Genomic DNA, 21,645 nt, shown 5'->3' with positions numbered 1-21,645 from the left:
TCCCTCCAACCTGTAAATCACTATTTTTTCCTTCCCTGGGGTTTTGGTGCCCCATAATCCAGGAATGTGAAGAATTTCCTGATTCTCTTTTTTACCATTCTCCAAGTTTGTTACATGAACAAAAGATTTTTACATTATACTCCAAGAAAAATATACTTATCACACAACTATTTATAAGTTTTTTTAATTGCAGAACTAAAAGAAACTATATTCATACAGCAATGTTTTCCAGCATATAGCATTCATTTTAATATTTGCAAAAACTCAATAATATAATGTACACTTAGAACACACATAGAAGTCAAATTTCTTTTTCTCAGTATGGAGGAGACATAGCTGGTGGTCCAATCATTTTGTTATTTTTCATTTTCTCAGGTTTTTTCCTTTTCTCCTGTCCATACCACAATATTTAGGATATTTGGGTTTAAAAAGTCATAAAATGTTGTGGCTAGAGCAGAGAATCTTCAATCCAGGTCCTGCAATTTCCTATTAATCCTCAGAATTATTGCACCTGCTTTTTAGTCCTGGATTACTTCTGAGATTCCCTGGTCCCTCTCTTGGCCAATACACCACAAATCCTCAGTCAAAATAAGTCAGAAATATTTAACCCTTTTCTCCACCATTTCCTGTTTTGTTTCAAATACTCAAAAATGCTGTTTAGCCTGAACATTCAGCCATTTCACAGAGGCTTCTTCTGCCACTTCTTGTCCTCCTGATTGCAGCAAGTCATCCACATCCTGCATTAATCCAATTCCTAGGTAAATCCTAGGGATAAATTCTTATGATATTTTCTGCAAGGCTTGCCCCAATAAGGCTGGTGCTTCCCTGCATCCCTGCAGAAGGACCGTCCATGTCTTTTCCATTTTCTTTTCTACCTCTTGTTCCCACTCAAAGGCAAAATCCTGTTTACCATCCTGTGTAAGTGGGCATCCCCAGAAAGCATCTTTGCCATCAAGGACTGAATGGTGGCAGTGTGAGGAGGGCACCTGGTTGAAGATGGTGTAAGGATGTGAGAGCCCCTGGGTGCTGGGGCCCCCTTGGGCCCTGGGGTTCATCCCTCAGGGGCTGTAGAAACTCTGCCATGGCCTTTGCCTTCCCCTTGGCCTTTTCCTCATCCCTTCTTGCATTCCCCTGCTGTGCCTTTGTGACCAAGTGCTCCAGGGGCTTCTTCTGCCCCTCCTGCAGCCCCCTCAGTGCCTGGGGGTGCTCATCCTCTGACAGCTGCTGAGCTTTCTGCTAAATCATTCCTTTCTGCACTGACCCAAGGAAAATGCTTAAAAGCTAATCTCGATCCTTGCACGTCCAATGCCCATTTCCCAGCTGTTCCTTCGTGCTGCTCCTTGTGCTGTGGCTGCCGTGGCCAGCCCGTATCCCAGAGCCGGTGCCTGTCCTGCCGCAGTGTCCAAACGCGGCCCCCCCGGCGGGCAGGGCCGGCAGCTCCACGGGGCCGGGCAGCGGCCGGGGCGTCCCGCAGCCTCCTGGGGGCCGGGGGCCACTGCCGGGCCTGCAATTGCCGGGGGGTGCTGGGCTCAGGCAGCGCCCGGCGCTGAGCCCCGGCTGCCCCACAGCCCCGGCCCGGCCCCGCAGCTCCCCACAGGCCCCCAGCCCGTGCTCCCGGTGCCGCCCCTCTGCGCCCGCTCCTGCCGCTGCCCAGCACAGAGAAACCCCCTGCAATCCTGACCTCCTTGTGTGCCTGTCCTGGCAACCGGGGATACAAAGGATCTGCAGCAGCTGGCAACTTCTGAGAATCAAACCCTGCTGAAAAACAACCCCATCCTCAGTGTTTTCCTTTCCTCCTCTTTTCCATCTTCCATTTTCTTACCACAAGATTCTTCCTGCTTCTTCTTGCCTGAACCATATTCCTGCACACTCCCCTTCACCCAATCCCTTCCCAGCACACCAACAACCTCCATCCCCTGTTGTCTAAATCCCTTCTGGACTTCCCTTATTGTGCTGCTGGGTTTCTATGTCCTTGATTACCTCTGGTAGAATGTGCATACTCCCTCAACATGCTCCCAAGGGACCCTTCAGAGATATTTTGGGATCATCATCCCTTTAGCCAGGAGCCCTTCCTGGCTTTCCCTTTCTACCCTCCATGGGTGCCCTGCCATGTTTAGTCCCCGAAGATCCCACTGTAGTCCCTGCTGAGATTTTCAGTGCTCTCTGGCTGCCGACTGTTCCCAGCCCCCCTGATCTGTCACTCGTCTGTCTCCTGGCCCCAGCGCCCCCCGGCAGGGGAATTTGGGGAGGTGGGAGGGGGGGAGCGCCAAGGCCGGTCCCCCCCGCGCTGTGGTGGCGGCAGCGGCTGCAGTGGGGAGCGAGTGCGGGCGGGAGCGGCCGAGAGCCCAGCGCTGCCCCAGCCCGAGCTGCCCCAGCTCCATCGCTGCCCCTGCGCTGGGATGCTGTGGGTTTGGGGGGAAGAGGGAGCCGGCAGTGGGTGCTGGGCCTGGGGGCAGCAGGAGAAGGGAGGGACAAGCAGAGTTGAAGAACAAAATGATCAAACGATGCATATAGGAGGAGAAGGTGGGATTGTGCATGAGAAGGAAGAATAGGAGGAAGAGAAATGTGAGGAAAAGCATGGACACGGGAGAAGGAGGAGCCGAAAGGAGAAGCAATAGAAGTTTCCATCCCTCCCTGTACCTACAGCCTTCCCCCCTCAACTCCAGGTGCATTGCCCCTCTCCAAATGCAGCAGGTGACCAAAGATCGGGATCTATGATTTTCTGAAGGGTGAATCTTGGTGTTTGAAAGCTTTATTGGGGTAAAACTTGGTGCTTTATTTTTTTTCAGGGGCTGAAACTTTGTATTTTGAGGGGGTTTTGTCTGAATCTTGCTTTTTGGGGTGTTTTTGATGTGTATCTTGAGGTTTGGAGGATTTTTGGACTGAATCTTGGTGCTTTAGCGGTTCTTACAGACACAACATGCCCAATGATTTTCTGAGATGAACTTGGGCAAGGGGGAACCGCCAGCTCAAGGCACTACCCTCTTGTTTTTTCCCCAAACCAGGATTTTTCATTCCCTAGGCGTTGGCAGAGCGAAGAGGAGGAAAAGCCGGGGAGATCCCTCACGAGGAGGGGCTGCAAACCGAGCCCAGGGAGCTGCGAGGAGGAAAGACCCTCTCTGGGCCGGGAAGGCGGCCGGAGATCCAGGCAGAGCTCAGAGCTGATGGAGAAGCCTCCTGGAGGGGAGAAGCCCCACAACTGCTTGGATTGTGGGAAGGGTTTCAGCTACAGGTCCCAGCTGATCCGGCATCAGAGGATCCACACTGGCGAAAAGCCCTGCGAGTGTGGGAAATGTGGGAAAAGCTTCAGGGACAGCAACTACCTGATGCAGCACCAAGTGATTCACACAGAGGAACGGCCCTACACCTGCTTGGAATGTGGGAAGAGCTTTGGATGGAGCTGTGCCCTGAGAAAACACCAGCACATCCACACTGGGGAGAGGCCCTACGAGTGTCCTGAGTGTGGGAAGAGCTTCTCCAGGAGCTCTCACTTGACCCGACACCAACGGAGTCACCACTAAGGGAAGCCCTGTGAGTGCCCCGAGTGTGGGAAGAGCTTCGTGTTCTGCTCCAGCTCCATCCCCCATGGGAGGATTGGTGTTGGATGATCCCCAGTGACCCCCGTTGGGCAGAGTCCTGGTGGTCTTTGGTTCTGGTGATCCGTGTTGGGAAGACACCTGGCTGGGGGGGTCTGCATCATCCTGTCTCCCTGTGGGCACCTGGATGAACACAGGGGCAGGAACGTCCATCAGGGCCCAAACTGACATTGGGAATTCTTTGAGGAGAGCAGATTTGTTGACTTTCAACCTCAGAAAATATTCTGTGTTCAATCCTATCTCCTGGTGGTATCCAGGAATATCCAGGAACGGTCTTGGAGATCTTTTCCAACCTCACTGATTCCAGGATTTTCATTTCCTATTGCCTAAGATTGTCTTCCGCAGCCAAATGGTGATGAACTGAGGCAATGACCAAGATTTTGGAGCCAGTGGGGTGGAAAGTCCTCCAAAAAATGTTTTTCCCTCCCACTCAAGCACATTGGTCCTCAGCTCACACAGACAAGGAAATCCTTTTCTTTTAGACTCGATTTGCTTTTCATTTCTCTTCATCCTTTTAAAACAACCAACACGGGTGAAAATAAAGACACTGAACTGAGACATGGGTGTGGATATGGAGGGATAAAGACATGGTGGGGCACAGACATGGAGAGTTGAATCATGGTTTCAAAGAGTTAAGATTTTTGCTAAGGGTAGAAGGAGTTTCCATGGCCAAGATGTAAGTTAGGTAGGTAATTACTTGATGCTTAGGGAAGAGCTAATTGGTATAATTATCTGCTATTATGAACTTAGGTATAGAAGAACCTAAATAATAAATAAAATAATAATGCGTTAATCATGAAGCACGAGGCCTTGGATTGTGCCACAGGATCACAGAGACCTGATGAAGACTCTCCTGACTTCATCCTTTGAGACCACTGACCCATTTCGAGACCACCGACCCAATTCAAGAGAAGAACTGCGCACACGTGAAGGACGAATGGGCTCATTTTAATATGGGGTGGGGATGGGAGGTGCTGGGGTTATGCACATGTATTGTATGTAAGATCTGGGGCAATAAATAGAGGGCAAAGAACCTTGTTCGGGGCGGTCACGCCTTTGGGAGGTGACTCCCGTGCCGGTGAATAAACACACCACTTTGTAACTTTAATTAGTTACAGTGCCTTTGTCCGTGATTATTCCGGTTTTTAACGATTCAGGGGGACAAACTGCAGTCCCGTGGGGACACTGCAGGGACATTGTAGTGACCTAAAACAGGACAGGCGACCTCAGGGTGGCCTCGATGTCCCCAAGGCAAGGACACCAAGGTCCCCAGTGTCCCTCGGGGTGACAGTGCCACCCCGTGTCCCCACCCTGTCCCTGCATCCCCGGCCGCCTCCAGCTTTCGCATCACCTCCTTGTGTCCCTCCAGCATTGTCCCCAAGGCCACCATGATGTCCCCAAGGGCCCGGCCAGTTCTGGGGAACCCCTGTCGCCGTGTCCCCCACGTGTCACCACCAAGTCCCGGTTAACAGCATTCACCAAGTACCCCAGGTGCCATGTCACCGTGTCCAGCCGCCCCTGGACATTTTGGTCTTCTTGCTGGTGGCCGCGGTGGCCTCAGTGCTGGCCCTGGCCATCGCCACCCGCTGGGCGCGGTCGCACAGGTGCTGGGCCATGGCCCAGTGCTCACAGGTGGTGGTGGCCAGGTGTCACCACGATGTCGCCAAGGGCCACCTGGCAGGACATGGCCACCGTGCCCAGGGCCAGCAGCAGGTGACTGTCCTCGGCCACCCCCAGAGCAGCGTGCGCCGAGTCCAGGGACACTGCGGGGGCATGGGGACACCGCACAGGTGGCACCGGGGACACGGCAGCAGGGCAACCAGCACAGTGGCACCTGAGCAGTGGCACTGGGGACACCTCAGAGCCACCAGCCCAGTGTCTCCAGGGCTGCCCCAGTGTCACCATCCCAGTATCACCTGTTCAGTCCCAGTGCCACCAGCCCAGTGTGACCAAGCCAGTGTCATCCCAGTGTCCTCAGACCTGTCCCTGTGGCACCAGCCCAGTGGCACCAGGGCTACCCAGATGTCACCAACCCAGTGCCACCAAGCCACTCCCATCCCAGTGTCCCCAGTCCTGTCCCAGTGTCACCAGCTCAGTGCTCCCAGTTCCTTCCCAGTGCTCCCAGTGCCAGCCCAGTGTCACTGCCCCATTGCCACCATACCAATTTCACCATCCCAGTGCTCCCAGTTCCCTCCCAGTGTCTCCAGTCCCATCCTAATGTCCCCCATCCTGTCCCAGTGTCCCTGTCCCAGTGCTCCTAGTTGTGTCCCAGTGCCACCAGTTGTGTCCCAGTGTCACCACCCCATTGTCCCCATACCAATGTCACCATCTCAATGTCCCCCGTGTCAGCCCAGTGCCACCAGCCCAATGTCACCAATCCAGTTCCTTCCCAGTGCTCCCAGTGCCAGCCCAGTGTCCCCCATCCTGTCCCAGTGTTCTTGTCTCAGTGCTACCAGTTTTGTTCCAGTGTCACCGCCCCATTGTCACCATACCAGTGTCACCAACCCAGTGCCACCAGTTCTGTCACCACCCAAGTGTCACCAGCCTGCTATCACTAACCCAGTTACAGCCCAGTGTCCCCACTCCTATCCCAGTGCCACCAGTCCTGTCCCAGTACCACATCCCCAGTGTCCCCATACCAATGTCATCACCAGCCCAGTGTCCCCAGTGCCAGCCCAGTGTCCCCCATCCTGTCCCAGTGTTCTTGTCCCAGTCCTCCCAGTTGTGTCTCCGTGCCAGCCCAGTGCCACCCCATCATTGACCCATACCAGTGTCATCGGCCCAGTGCCACCAGTCCTGTCCCAGTGCCACTAGCCCAGTGTTCCCAGTGCCAGCTCAGTGTCACCATCCCAGTGTCCCCAGTTCCATCCCAGTGTCACCACCCCAGTGTCACCAGTCCCTTCCTAATGTCCCCATCCCAATGTCCCCTCCCAGTGTTCCCAGTTTCATCCCAGCGTCCCCAGTGCCATCTCAGCGTCACCAGTGCCACCCATGGCACCACCCCAGTGTCCCCAGTTCAGTCTCAGTGTCCTCAGTCCTGTCCCAGTGTCACCAGCCCAGTGCTCCCAGTTCCATTCCTGTGTCCCTGTCCCATCCCAGTATCCCCCATCCTGTCCCAGTGTCCCTGTCCCAGTGCTCCCAGTTGTGTCCCAGTGTCACCAGTTCCATCCCAGTCCCATCCCAGTGTCACCAACTCATTGTCCCCAAAACAATGTCACCATCTCAATGTCACCAAACCAGTTCCCTCCCAGTGCTCCCAGTGCCAGCCCAGTGTCCCCATCCTGGGACAGGGGAAGGTCTCTACTGGTCCAAACTGGTCTGTACAGGTCTGTACTGGCCCATACTACTCTATACTGGTTTATACTGGTCTATACTGGTTTATACAGGGTTTTACTCACACACAGCACCATCAGCCCTATGGCCAGCCCATGCCCAGCCTGGAGCTCAGCTCACCCAAACTGGTCTGTACTGGTCTGTACTGCTCTATACTGGTTTATACTGGTCCATACTGGTTTATAGTGGTCTATATGGGATTTTACTGGTCTGTACTGGTTTATACTGGTTTTTACTGACACACAGTATCATCAGCCCTATGGCCAGCCTGTGCCTGGCCCAGAGCCCAGTTCACCCAAACTAGTCTATACTGATCCATACTGGTTTATACTGGTCTATACCGGTTTATACTGGTCCATACTGGTTTTTACTCACACACAGCAGTGCACAGCACCATCAGCCCCATGGCCAGCCTGTGCCCAGCCCATAGCCAGCTCTGGCACTGCTGTGCCCCTTCCTCCTCCTGCTCCAGCATCATCATCACTGCTGCCTCAGCCAGGACCCCTTGGAGCCCCGCAGCTCCTGCTCGTCCTCGTCCCCCAGTGTCCCCCGGGCCACTGCCGGGGCCACCTCGGCCTTTCTGGAGTCCTTCAGCTCTTCCAGGGCCACTTGGGCCTGATACAGCGTGACCTTGGCTTCAGCCAGTGCCGCGGGGACGGTGCTCGGTGTCCTCAAGGCCTTGGCCAGGGCCACCAGGGCCACCAGGGCCACCAGGGCTCGGCGCCACATGGTATCCGCCTGGCCCAGCTCGGGGGGGAGGGCAGGGGGGGACAACTGGGGACAGGAAATGGGGGTTAGGGGGTGGGGGAGGAGTTGGGGAGTTCTGGGGAGGGTTTGGGTGGGGTGTGGGTGGTTCCAAGTGAGAATTCTCAAGGATTTGGGGTTTCCCAGATGAGGCTCCAGGGGGTTTTGGAGTTCCCAGGTACCCAAATGAGATTTTTGGGGGGGATCCCAGGTGAGCATTCCCAAGGATTTGGGGTTTCCCATGTGAGAATTTCCAAGGATTTGGGGTTTCCCAGGTGAGGGTCCAGGGGGAGTTTTGGGGTTCTCAGTATGATAATTGATAAAAGATTCGTGTTAATCACAAAAGCATTGGGGTTTGTATAAACCAGAATACTAAGCTCTGAAGCGAAGCATGGACACTAGATAAAGGAAATTATATGATTAAATCATTCTGTTTAAAATCACCTTGTTATGGTATATTATGTTGTAGTATGTTACATTATGTTATGTTTTCCAAATAAGTTGTATTGGCTACCAGCTTGCAAAGTCAGCCTTCCCAATAGCCCTTCCTGCCTTTGTCTAATCAATGCTGCTGATCTCAAGGACCAGACTCCCAGAACTTCTCTGGTGGTTATCTACAAGGACCAGATGGCTATCTGTGACTGATTATCACCCAAAGGCTTTGTGAATTTGTGTAAGGATGTTTATTCAACCACCACTGCTTATAACAACAAAAAACCAAAAATTATTGATTACAACGAGAACCCACAGTATAAGAGGAGGCTGCAAACCAAGGTTGGGTGGAGCGTGGAGTGGGTGGTGACCCCTCACGTTCCCCAGCGCGCTGCTTGCTCTTTCTATATCAAATAAAGCAATCTAAATTTTGCTGAATATCGAGACTTTTGTCTCTCATTTATAACAATTTGGTGCCGAAACCCGGGATGTCCTTGAAGCCCTGAGAGGCACTGCGATTTCGGGGAGGCGCCCCACTGCTGTGGCCCCGGTTCGTCAGTGATTCTCGGGACCCATCGACGTCCCGCACCATAGAGACTGAGCAAGGAAAATCTCCCCGGCAGACCGCGGCAAAATCACCTGGAATTCTCGTGCACGAAGAGCCAGACAGGAGCATCGGACTGTGAGTATCTGTGTGGTTTGGTGGGGATGACTGTGTGCTTGCCTGAATGAGACGTGGCCTTTGCTGCGAAGCGAGAGTGGAGTCCTTCTATCCGCGTTTCCAGCATCCCGCGAGGGACCTGGCCGGTGACCGGACGAAGCGAGTGAGCACAAAGGGAGAGACTGCTTTTCTTGTCCTAGCCCAGGTAGAGGCTGGGTCCTTCCCATCCTAGCCCAGGAAAAGGCAGGACCCAGGAAAAGCAGGGGGAAGGGAGAGGAAAATAAAAGCAGATTACAACACACCAGTCATGGAGGGAGAAAGGAAAAGCTGCTTTTCCCATCCCAGTCCAGGTAGAGGCAGGTTCCAGTCCATCCTGACCCAAGGAGAGGCAGGGGTTCGGGTGGAATGAGCCTGCATTGGGCCATTGATCGTACTCTCCTAATGTCTAAGTTTGTTGATGACAGAACCCACTGTTTCTGTGCTGCTGTCAGCACTAACCATTGCAGTACAGGTGGTGTATTGAGATGGCCCCAGGTTTGCCATCTGCCCTCTGCACCTGACCTTGTCAGGGTCATTGTCATGCTGTTTGTCCCACCCAAAGAGCACCTCCAGCACTGCCACTTCTCTCAGCTGTTGGATCCCTTCCTCAAGGGTCTTCCAACACATTCTATGATGGTGCTCCTGCATTCTCTCTCTGTGGAGAAACTTCTCTCTCACACTCATTAAAAGCCATTCCCAGAGGGAGAGGGGCCATGCTGGGCGCCAAAAATCTGTCCTGGTTTTAAAAAGGACAGGTGTGTGCTGGAGAAGAGCAGGGCCTTCCCTGGAAATGGAGCTAATAAATCCCTCCCTCTGAATTAGTATAATTTTGGAATTATGGGGATTTCAGGCAAAAATACGGGGATAGGAATAACAGTTCTTTACTAGTATGTGTATATATATATAACAAGGCAAACAAAACAACAACAGCTAAGTAATTAACAGCAAATAGAAGACGGGAACCCAGTAACAGTTCTTCTGGTTGTGGACACCTTTCCCCTCTGCTGCAGTTACCGTCCCAGTTGGCAGTCAGTGCCAGCCGGCTCCCGGTGGGCAGGGGCAGATGCGCTGATCCCGTGTGGCTGCAGGAGTGCTGGGGGTGATGGCGGCTGTGTCCTGGGTGGGAAGGGCGGAGGAGAGACTCTGCTCATGGATCCTTGGAGGCAGTGTCAGTCCCAGTGCTGCAATAGGTTGTGTGGAGGTGGCAGGCTGAAGTGGGAGAGCATCAGACCAGGAGAGTGCGGGGTCCCACAGCCAAGCTCCCATCATTGGGATGGCAGGGCGAGGTTTTCCAGTGGCCATCCATCTCCGAGCCAAACGAGCGAGAGAGCGAGCAGCTACACACACCTCTCCTTTACCTGCCCCTGATCTTGTGATGTTCTCCCTCTTCTCCCCCATCCCCCCTGCCCTACGAGGGAAACTCCAAAAAGGGTCAGGGAGTCTCCCCTATCACTAGCCATCTTAGCATGTCAATGGGAAAAAATTCCAGACAGCGAGGCGAGGGAAAAAAAAAAAATAAAAACAACCCCCAAGAGAAACTGAACCCAAACTTTACTGAACCAAGCCCGCATTGGCTGCCTGTCACTGCGGTGTCACTGTTCCCGTGTCCCTTTACCCAGTCAGCTCTCTGATCATGTGGTGTCCACGCATCTCCCCAGCCCATCACTGCCTCACACACGAGGTGACCACCAAGCCACTCTCCGGCCATCTGACCCGCAGCTGAGCCCTTCCCAGAGTGCCCGCACCCGCAGGGAGCGCAGGGCTGGATTTGGCCGCCAGAGAGTTGGTGACCCTCGTGAGATCCTCGGTGCATTTAGTTCCTACAGGAGTGTGGGCACCGCTGGGAAATGATCTGCATGCCTTGTTAATTGGATGTTCTTCCACCGCTAGCCTGGGGCAGGATCTCTCCCGGTCCTCCTCTCAACTCCCGGGCCTCTCCTCAGCCAATCAGAGAAGGCACCAAAATAATTGAGCCAATCAGAGCGCGCGGCGCTGATGACTCCTCAGGCAGTCCCAGAGCGCCCAGAGCTCCTCACCTGGACTCCACCCGCGCCCCGCCCCCAGCGCCCCCCGCCAGGAGAATTTGGGGAGGGGGCTAGCGCATTTTATCTTCTTTTTTGTTTTTCTAGAGTGGAGATTAAATGCTCTAGACATGGAATTTCGTGTTCGGACTCAGATGTTTATTAATTCTTATCTATATTACAGTGAGTTCTACAGCACTTACAGCTAACAGACTAAAAATGGTGACGTACCTGTCTCTACAAGGCCTTTTAAGGGCCAATGAGTCCAATTAAAAAAAGACACCATAATAGCCCAAGAACCAATCACCCGTGACCTGCAATGTGGAATTTTCTATCTAATTACAAAAGTACCGCCTATACCCGTGAAGAAGGTGAAAAAGAAAGGAAACTCCACCCTAAAACCTCCATCTTGTTTTATATGTATTAATATAGTCTAAACCAACAAATTCTAAATTTTCCACCATGGGACATTACACACTTCTATTCAAACTACACACCAGTGATCCCAGTTCTATCACACAATTATGGAAAGCTTCTTCACGGCCTCAGGTCAAAAGCAGTGTTTTCCTGGGGGTCATTGCCTGTCAGCACAGAAAGCCCAAACCCCTCAGTTTCCAGGGTTCCAGCAGGGGGGAGGTGTCAGACCCTGCCCGGCGCTGGCCATGGGGCGTGTGGCGGGGGCCCGGAGCTCTTGGCTACTGTGGGCTGCTGGGGGGCTGCTGGGGGGACACCCCCGGACCTGTGTCCTGCACACACAGCGCTGTTCCAGGAGATGGTTTAGTCCGAGTGTCACTTCATTCACGGCACCGACCGGCTGAGGTTCGTGGAGAGGAACATCTCCAACCGGGAGCAGTTCCTGCACTTGGGCAGCGATGTGGGGCTGCACGTGGGGACACCTCCTTTGGGGACAAGGCTGCCAGGCACTGGAACAGCGACCCGCAATGGATGGAGTACAGACGGGCTGCGGTGGACAGGCACTGCCGGCACAACTACGAGTTGTCCAGCCCGTTCCTCGTGGAGCGCAGAGGTGAGCGTGGGGCAGAGCGTGTCCCCTCGGGCCCTGCCCTGGGAATGACCCTGGAGCCCCTCAAAACCTCCCTGGGAATCACCCGAGACACGTCAGCCCTTCTTGTGCCCATCCCCGGGGCCTCCTGCCCCCTCAGCCCAAGTGACTCCAGTGGCTCTTCCAGTTCATCCCAGTCTCTCCCAGTGTCCTCACAGTCCCTCCCACTGTCACCAGAGTCCCTCCAAATTCCTCTCAGTCCACAGCCATTCCATTCTCTGTCCACTCCCAGTATTTCTAATTCCAACCCGGGACCTCCACCCTCTCTCCCAGTGCCTTCCCAGTCCCTTCCAGTCCATTCCAAGTCCTTTTCAGTCTAATTCCAGACTGCTACCCTCTCTCTCATTATCCCAATCCACTCCACTCTCTCCCAGTGTTACCCCACTCTCTCCAATTTCATTCCCAGTCCTTCAAAGTGCCACACCAGCCCTCCTTCACCTCTCCCAGTTCCCACCAGCTGATCCCAGTGTGTCCTCACTCTCTACCAGCGCCCCCCAGTGTGTCCATCTCATTGCGGACCTCGAGCTCCCAGCCCGGCCCCAGCTGCCTGCTCTGCTCCCTGATGGATTTCTACCCTGCCGACATCCAGCTGAGCTGGTTCCAGGGCCAGCAGGAGCTCTCGGGACACGTGGTGGCCACCGACCTGGTCTCCAATGGGGACTGGATTTCTACCAGCTCCTGGTGCTGCTGGAAACCCCCCCCGGCACGGGGTCAGCTCCAGCTCCAGGTGGAGCACGTCAGCCTGGAGCACCCCCTGAGCCGGCACTGGGCCACGGCCCGGACCCCACAGTGTGGGGGGAGTGGGGGAGGAACCGGGAGAGCTGGAAGAAGGATTAGGGTGTGCTAGAAGTAACTGAGGGAGAGTTTCAGACAGTCTACTTTAAACTGGGAGTAGGGCTCAGGGGTTTAGAAGGTCTGAGAAGGAGTTTGAAGAATGCTGGGGAGGGTGGAATGGGGTTCTAGGGGTCCTGGTGGGCACTAGGAGGGAGTTTGGGGGTGCTGGATGTAACTGGGAGGAATTTGAGTGAGTCTGGAGGGGTTGGAAAAAGATCAGGGATTGGAAAGCAGGAGTTGGAATGTGGTTGGTGGTGATGGGAAGAGACTGGGAGGGTCTAGGTGAACCCTGGTGGGACTGGGAAGGGAATGGGAGAGGGTTTGGGGGTTCTTGGGCAGTGGGGGGCAATGGGGAGGGGGCTGTGGGATCCTGAGAGGGACAGGAGGTGCTTTGGTGGGTCCTGGGGAGGCTGGGAAGAGATTAGGAGGAGGTTTCAGGGGATCCTGGGTGGGCTGGGGACGATTGGGAAGGTGCTTGTAGGGGCTTGGGGTGTCTGAGAGGTTTTGGGGGGTCCTGACCCCTCTGGACACCCAGAGATGTCGCCAGACGCTGCCCGCAGCAAGGTGCCAATGGGGATCGAGGGTTCCGTGTTTGGCTTCGGCTTCCTGGCCCTGGGGCTCAGCCTCTACCTGTGAAAGGTGAGGGGGGCCCTAGGGAGTCGTGTGCCCCCTATCCTCGAGCGTGTGTGCTCCCCCTGGGGCCCCCACCCAGGGTCACCCACTTTTCTCTGCCCACAGAGCTCCTAAGCCAGCAGCAGTGGCCTTCAACCAGCTGGGACCCCCAGATCCATGCACCCGCTGATTTTGGGGGCAACGTGTGAACCCCCAGCCCAGCTGCTCCCAGTGCTCCCAGTAAAGCTTCCCAGTTCGCCTCGGTCCCTTTGACTTGGGAGCTGGACTGGGGAGGGACTTGGGGGGACCCCGCGGGGGGATCGTGACTGGGCGGGGAGGGTGGGGTCCAGGTGGGGAACACCGGGTGCTGCGGGTCTGCCCGGCAACCGGTGAGTCATCACAGCTGCTCTTTCTCATTGGCTGAATCTTCCTCATCGCATTCTCTGATTGGCTGAGAACAGGCCCGGGAGTTCAGAGAAGGAACAGGAGAGATCCCGCCGCGAGCACCGGCACGGGAACAACAGAGCCAGCCTGGGCACAGCGAGGGAATTTATTACCAACCAAATCACAGCGGCACAAGGAGAAGGGAAAGAAATCTCTCCAAACCCTTCCCCCGACCCAACACGGATCACCAGGGCTCCGCCCAACGGGGGTCACTGGGGATCATCCAACACCGATCCTCCCATGGGGGATGGAGCTGGAGCAGAGCACGAAGCTCTTCCCACACTCGGGGCACTCACAGGGCTTCCCTTAGTGGTGCCTACGTTGGTGTTTGGACAAGTGAGAGCTCTGTGAGAAGCTCTTCCCACACTCAGGACACTCGTAGGGCCTCTCCCCAGTGTGGATGCGCTGGTGGAGAGTGAGGGTGGAGTTGTGCTTGAATCCCTTCCCGCAGTCGGGGCAGCGGAAGGGCCTCTCCTCTGTGTGAATCCGCTCATGTTTGAGGAGATCGGAGCTTCTCTGAAACCTCTTCCCACACCTGGGACACTCGTAGGGCCTCTCCCCAGTGTGGATGCGCTGGTGGTATTTCAGGGCAGAGCTCCATCCAAAGCTCTTCCCACATTGCAAGCAGGTGTAGGGCCGTTCCCCTGTGTGGATCACCTGGTGCTGCATCAGATAGGAAATAGTGCTGAAGCTCTTCCTGCATTTCCCACACTCGTAGGGCTTTTCCCCAATGTGGATCATCTGGTGTTGCATCAGCCCTGAGCTCCAGCTGAAACCCTTCCCACATTCCAAGCACTTGTGAGGCTTCTCCCCTCCAGGAGGCTTCTCCACCAGCTCTGAGCTCTGCCTGGATCTCCGGCCACCTTCCCGGCTCAGGGAGGGTCTTTCCTCCTCGCAGCTCCCTGGGCTGGGTGTGCAGCCCCTCCTCAAGTGGGATCTCCGGGGCTTTTTCTCCTCCTCCATCTGCCCACACCTTGGGAATAGAAAATCCTGGTTTGGGGAAAAAACAAGAGAGCTCCATGGACTGGGTGTTCCTCCTTGCCCAAGTTCATCTCTGGAAGTCTTTGGGCATCTTGTGTCTGTAATAACCTCCCAAACACCAAGATTCAGACCCAAAATCCTCCTGTCTTGGTTTGAAAGACAGGGGTCTGCTAAGAAAGGCACAAGCCTCTCTTTGAAATGGAGAATGTAAACGCCCTCCCTCCAAATTATTAAAATTTTGAAATTAAGGGGCTCATAGGCAAAGATATGGCTATAGGGATAACAGTTCTTCACCAGGTAAATTAAAATAGAAATACAGTATTATAAAGAACAAACCCAAAACACTGACCTAGTCAGAATACAACCTGACACCCTGTCAGTCAGGCTGTTGGTAGCAGTCCCAATAAATGGTGGCTGCAGTCCTCCTGGAGTGACAGATGTGGTTCAGGTGAAGCAGTGCTCCTGTAGAGGGGTGCAGTTTTCCTCCAAAGGTTAATGATGATGCAGAAAGGTCCAGTTTTCCTCCGGAATCCAGTGGAAAAAGGTGCCTTGGTGTTCCAAATCTCAGTTTTTATCTAGGTAGGAAAGGCTTGGCTCCTCCCCCTGGCTGGAGCATCTCCCAATGGGATGATGGAATTTTATCAGTCATGCAGTGGCACTCAATGGCCCATTAACAGAAGATATCTTCCTGGAGGAAGGATGGGTTGTGGAAAAGATAAAGAACACTGCCCCACCTGGTTTTAAGAGATGGCCCATTAGCAGAGGATATCTCCCACACAGATAAGGATCACTGTCCCACATATGGTGATAGAATACATACTTTTGGTCACATCTGTGACCTAAGACACATCCCCTGCTCGTCAGGGCCACCAACAGCTTGGGGCATCTGCTCCTCTCTACAAATAACATATGGTATCTATGGATAACATCCAGAGGCAGTTTTCATACTGTTGGGCCTTCAACAGGAAGGGCTAAAAATGCTTCCCATGCCCTGCCTCATCCTTTGCTGTTTTGATTTTCATACACCTGGGTGCTGGCTGAATCTCTTCAAAGAACATTTTTAGCACTGCGTGTTTTACCCCACCTCTTGAGAGAAAGCAATAAAAAAATTCTTCAGTTCAGACTTAATTTTTGGTGTGGTTGGCCACTCACATTTTGAGCAACTAATTTTCCATGGTACCTCTTCCCTTTTCCTTATTATCTATAAAAAGTACATCTGGACATGAAAATCACCACTATTACTGAGATTCACCTCAAAGCCCAGAGGACAATCTAGCACAAAATATTCTCCCTGTGTACTGCACGACAAGAAATATTCAGAGGAAAATACAGTGGCAGCTGAGGCTTGTGGAACTCCCAGAATACTGAGCCTGCAGAGGAGGCAAACAGCCCTGGCAGTGCCTGAGGGGACTTCTCCTCACAGACTCCTCTCAAAGTGTGTCACTTCAGCACGGGAAGGCTTTCAAACCTTTGCCTTTCCTTCCTCCTGTGCTAAAATTTAAGGTTCGTCCTGAGAAAATACTGACCTACAAACAATTCTCCATTCCTCAACAAAGCTACTCAGGTGCTCAACCGAAGAAAGAGCAAAACTAAAGGTGGTCAGAAATTTCCCATCAAGGCCTATTTGCAGAGAAACCCCACCGTATGGGACCAAATATTTATTAGCATCAGTTCACTCAAAAGAAACCCAACCCTGTATTAAGCAGAGTTTTAAACGAACTTGAATTCTTTTTCCTCACATATCAACTGGACTGGTTTGTTCCTTTTTTGTCCTAGAGAGAATATTAGAACGATTTGCTCTTGACAGGACTCCTTGGGTGGCCCCCAGGCCTGGCTCCTCACCACGCCTTGCCTGGGCTGTTAACGCAGCCTGTCAGCACCACCTGACTTTGGCAGCCTGTTCAGACCTCGGGCACGGCTGGTGCCACGGTCCCCTCTGGTGCCACGGTCCCCTCTGGCTCCTGGCGTGTCCCTGCTGCTGGATGAGCCCTGCTCGTGCTGCTGCCTGCGTTCAACAACGCCGGTCCTACTGCCCAGCCAAAGAGAGACCAAAATCACTGCTTTGGGCAGCTCGTTTGAACGAGTTGAACACTTACTCATCTCTAACACAGACCTCTTAACATCCACACACCAACACCAGGAAGTCACCTCATCTACAGAGGTGAGGAAGCCTGAGCGGCATTGTAGCACATTGGGTTTTTTATTTAGTGGAATCATTCCCTCTATCACAAGCCTTACTTGTCAAACTGGATTGTGCGATGCTATTGTCTTGCTTGTGTTAGAGAGAAACCAGGGAGAAATTAGCTAAGAAATAAGAACCACACTTGGGGCTCGGGCTTGGCAGACCAAGGGAGCAGGGCGGCACCTGCCCGCTTTGCCCGAGTTCCTGCTCCTGCCGGACAAAGGCGGACGCGGCTCCGTGCGGGGCGAGCCGGGCGCTCCGTGCCGGGGCCGGGGCTGAGCGCTCGGGCGGGCGGCGCTCAGGATGCTCGGGCAGCGCCGCGGGCCGGGCGGGCGCGATGGAGCTGCCTGAGGGCTGGGACCCCTCCGGGCGGCCGGCCCGGCGCACGCAGTGGCTGCTCAGAGCCCTCGCCCACCGCTACGGGCTGGAGCGCGGCGTGGAGAACGAGATGGTCGTGCTGGCCAGCGGCCCGGAGCAGTCCCTGCAGGAGATCTTCCAGCAGCGGGACTGCGCCGGGCCGGGCCGCATCCCCGGCGAGGAGTCCCGCACGCTGTGCCGGGCGCTGGGGCCGGAGGAGGCGGCGGAGCCCGAGGAGTGCGCGGGGCTGTGGGACGGGCTCTGGGCCGAGCTCACCTTCCGCCGGCTCCACGCGCGGCTCTGCGGCCACTTCAGCACCCGCGCGGGGCCGCGGCTGCCGCTGGGCCGGGAGGGCGAGCACATCGAGAGCCACATCCGCCCGCGCAGCCCCCGCCGAGCCCGAGCGGCGGCCGCCGGGGCCCCGCTCCCGAGAGCGCTGCGAGGAGATGGTGGCGCTGGAGCGGGCCGAGGAGCGCATGGCCGAGCTGCAGCAGGAGAAGGGCAGCCTGCGGCAGCTGCTGGAGGACGTGCGGGCCGCCCTGCAGAGCAGCGATGCGCGGTGCCCGGCGCTGCGGCTGAGTCCGGGCCGGCTTCTGCACCGCGCTCCCGGCGGCGCCTCGGGTGGCCCCGAGCGCTTCAGGAGAGATGCTGCTCTCGGAAAGTCAGTGTTTAGAACCCCTCCACCTCCGCACTGAGACCGAAGTTGCTCGTTCATCCTCGGCATTAACTTTCCAGCAAAGTTTAGTTACAAGGGAGGCTTTTAGGAGAAATGTATGGCACCGGTGAGCCATTAAATATGTTTGTGATGAGCACTGTTCAAAGTGTAGGGGAGTTCAGCTTAACAAACCCACGTGTACAATGCTGCTGCTGCTTCTCCTGCACGTGCAGCCAGGATGTGCTGATAGCAGATGCTGGGTATGCACTGCTGCAGGGTTTTTCCTGAAGTAAGAAAGAACTTGGGGATTCTTACCTGCACAAGCACGTGCAGTGCCTCAGTCATAAGTGCCTCAGAAATAGCAGAAGTGTGTCTTCTTCAGAGTGTGATCACAAGGGTTCAGAGTTGGAGCCAGTTCTGCAGGCAGGCTGATGAATAGTCTGGGGCTCCTCTGCAGAGCCCCATTCATTCTGGGGCTGCTTTCTGCTGGTTCTGCTGGACTGGCTCGAGTGAAACACACACCCAATTAACAGCAGTTAAATTACTCTGGCATGAAACAGTGGGGAACAGGCAGAGCAGTGAAGGGCAGCATGGACCAGTTGTTCTGGCAGGTCTGACGAGGTCTGGTTTGATACAGCACTCACAGAACTCTGCTCCACCCGTGACACTTCCACTTGCAGTAGATGACTGTTCCTCTTTACAATATCCAGCAAGGCAGGTCAAAGACACTTTTACCATTTTCATCTTCAAAAGGGAGAAGAAATCAGCAGCAAACATGAAGTAACTAGTCGGAGGTCCTGGGAAGAAACAAAAGAACAAAGAGTGGTGGATAAAACCAGGTGGAGCAGTGATCCTTATCTCTGTGGGAGATATCCTCTGCTAATGGGCCATCTGTTAAAACCAGCTGGGGTAGTGTTCTTTATCTTTTCCACAACCCATCCTTCCTCCAGGAAGATATCTTCTGTTAATGGGCCATTGAGTGCCACTGCATGACTGATAAAATTCCATCATCCCATTGGGAGATGCTCCAGCCAGGGGGAGGAGCCAAGCCTGTCCTACCTAGATAAAATCTGAGACTTGGAACACCAAGGCAGCCCTTACCCACTGGTTTCCAGAGGACAAGAGCTACCAGACCTTTCTACAGCATCACTACTACAACAAGACCACTTCATCTGGACTGCTACCACCACCCTAACTAGTGGGGTGTCAGGTTGTATTCTGATTCTGTCAGTTGTTTTCTTTTGTACTATTGCATGTATTTTTTTTGTCTTATCATTTTTCCTATAGAATTGTATTTCTGACTGATTCTCTCATTGGTTTTGCTTTCAAACCTGCACATGTCTGGAGGGGATTTTGGCTGAAGCTTGATATTTGGGGAGTTTTTGATCCGTGTGTAAAAGTTTGGAGGATTTTGGGTGGGAATCTTGGTGTTTGGGAGGTTATTACAGACACAAGATGCTCAATGACTACCAGAGATGAACTTGGGCAAGGAGGAACACCCAGTTTATGGAGCTCTCTTCTTGTTATTTCCCCTTAATCCAGGAATTTTCATTCCTCAGGTGTGCAGGGATGGAGGAGGCAGAAAAGCCCCGGAGATCTCTCTCGAGGAGGGGCTGCAAACCCAGCCCAGGGAGCTGTGAGGAGGAAAGACCCTCCCTGAGCCGGGAAGGCGGCCGGAGATCCAGGTGGAACTCAGAGCTGGTGGAGAAGCCTCCTGGAGGGGAGAAGCCCCACAAGTGCTTGGAATGTGGGAAGGGTTTCAACTACAGGTCCCAGCTGATCCTACACCAGAGGATCCACACTGGGGAGAAGCCCTACGAGTGTGGGGAATGTGGGAAGGGCTTCAGCAACAGCTCCAACCTGATCCAGCACCAGGTGATCCACACGGGGGAACGGCCCTACACCTGCTTGGAATGTGGGAAGAGCTTTGCATGGAGCTCTGACCTGAGAAAACACCAGCGCATCCACACTGGGGAGAGGCCCTACGAGTGTCCCAAGTGTGGGAAGAGGTTTCACACCAGCTCCAATCTCCTCCTACATGAGCGGATTCACACAGAGGAGAGGCCCTTCCGCTGCCCCGACTGCGGGAAGGGATTCAACCGCAATGACAACCTCATCAGGCACCGGCGCATCCACACTGGGGAGAGGCCCTACGAGTGTCCTGAGTGTGGGAAGAGCTTCTCCAGGATCTCTCACTTGACCAAACACCAACGGAGTCACCACTAATGGAAGCCCTGTGAGTGCCCCGAGTGTGGGAAGAGCTTCGTGCTCTGCTCCAGCTCCATCCCCCATGGGAGGATCGGTGTTGGATGATCCCCAGTGACCCCTGTTGGGCAGAGCCCTGGTGATCTTTGGTCCTGGTGATCCGTGTTGGGAAGACACCTGGCTGAGGGGTTTCTGCATCATCCTGTCTCCCTGTGGGCACCTGGATGAATGCTGGGGCAGGAACGTCCATCAGGGCCCAAACTGCCATTGGGAATTCTTTGAGGAGAGCAGATTTGTTGACTTTCAACCCCAGAAAATCTTCTGTGTTCAATCCTATCTCCTGGTGGTATCCAGGAATATCTAGGAACGGTCTTGGAGATCTTTTCCAACCTCACTGATTCCAGGATTTTCATTTCCTATTGCCTAAGGTTGTCTTCGGCAGCCAAATGGTGATGAACTGAGGCAAAGACCAAGATTTTGGAGACAGTGGGGTGAAAAGTCCTCCAAAAAATATTTTTCCCTCCCACTCAAGCACATTGGTCCTCAGCTCACACAGACACTGAAATCTTTTTCTTTTAGACTCGATTTGCTTTTCATTTCTCTTCATCCTTTTAAAACAACCAACACGGGTGAAAATAAAGACACTGAACTGAGACATGGGTGGGGATACGGAGGGACAAAAACATGGTGGGGCACAGACATGGAGAGTTGAATCATGGTTTGAAAGAGTTAAGATTTTTGCTAAGGGTAGAAGGAGTTTCCATGGCCAAGATGTAAGTTAGGTAGGTAATTACTTGATGCTTAGGCAAGAGCTAATTGGTATAATTATCTGCTATTATGAACTTAGGTATAGAAGAACATAAAATAATAAACCGTTATTTATGAAGCACGAGGCCTTGGATCGTGCCAGAGGATCACAGAGACCTGATGAAGACTCTCCTGACTTCATCCATCGAGACCACTGACCCATTTCGAGACCACCAACCCAATTCAAGAGAAGAACTGCCACGCATGAAGGACGAATGGGCTCATTTTAATATGGGATGGGGATGGGAGGTGCTGGGGTTATGCACATGTATTGTATGTAAGATCTTGGGCAATAAATAGAGGGCAAAGAACCTTGTTCGGGGCAGTCACGCCTTTGGGAGGTGACTCCCGTGCCGGTGAATAAACACACCACTTTGTAACTTTAATTAGTTACAGCGCCTTTGTCCGTGATTATTCCGGTTTTTAATGATTCAGGGGGACAAACTGCGGTCACGTGGGGACACTGCAGGGACATCGTAGTGACCCAAAACAGGACAGGCGACCTCAGGGTGGCCCTGATGTCCCCAAGGCAAGGACACCAAGGTTCCCAGTGTCCCTCGGGGTGACAGTGGCACTTCTATGTCCCCACCCTGTCCCTACCCCTGCCCCACTGCCATGTCCTGGGCCGCCTCCAGCTTTCATGTCACCTTCTTGTGTCCCTCCAGCATTGTCCCCAAGG

The 21,645-nt window shown here is 54.0% G+C and overlaps 1 protein-coding gene across 1 annotated transcript in view; it reads right to left on the bottom strand.

The window, feature by feature from the left end:
* LOC148218095 (uncharacterized) overlaps window positions 1-21,645 on the bottom strand; it is a 261,533-nt gene that overhangs the window by 128,112 nt on the left and 111,776 nt on the right. Inside the window, 1 exon segment of the mRNA XM_088158050.1 lies at window positions 14,096-14,184. Coding sequence (XP_088014176.1) covers window positions 14,096-14,184 — 89 coding nt within the window.

The sequence above is a fragment of the Sturnus vulgaris genome, unplaced genomic scaffold (assembly GCF_052056855.1).
Source record: "Sturnus vulgaris isolate bStuVul1 unplaced genomic scaffold, bStuVul1.hap1 Scaffold_195, whole genome shotgun sequence".
Classification (NCBI taxonomy): Eukaryota; Metazoa; Chordata; class Aves; order Passeriformes; family Sturnidae; genus Sturnus; species Sturnus vulgaris.
Note: the sequence above shows the minus strand (reverse complement) of the source record. Positions and strands in the feature narration are given on the sequence as shown.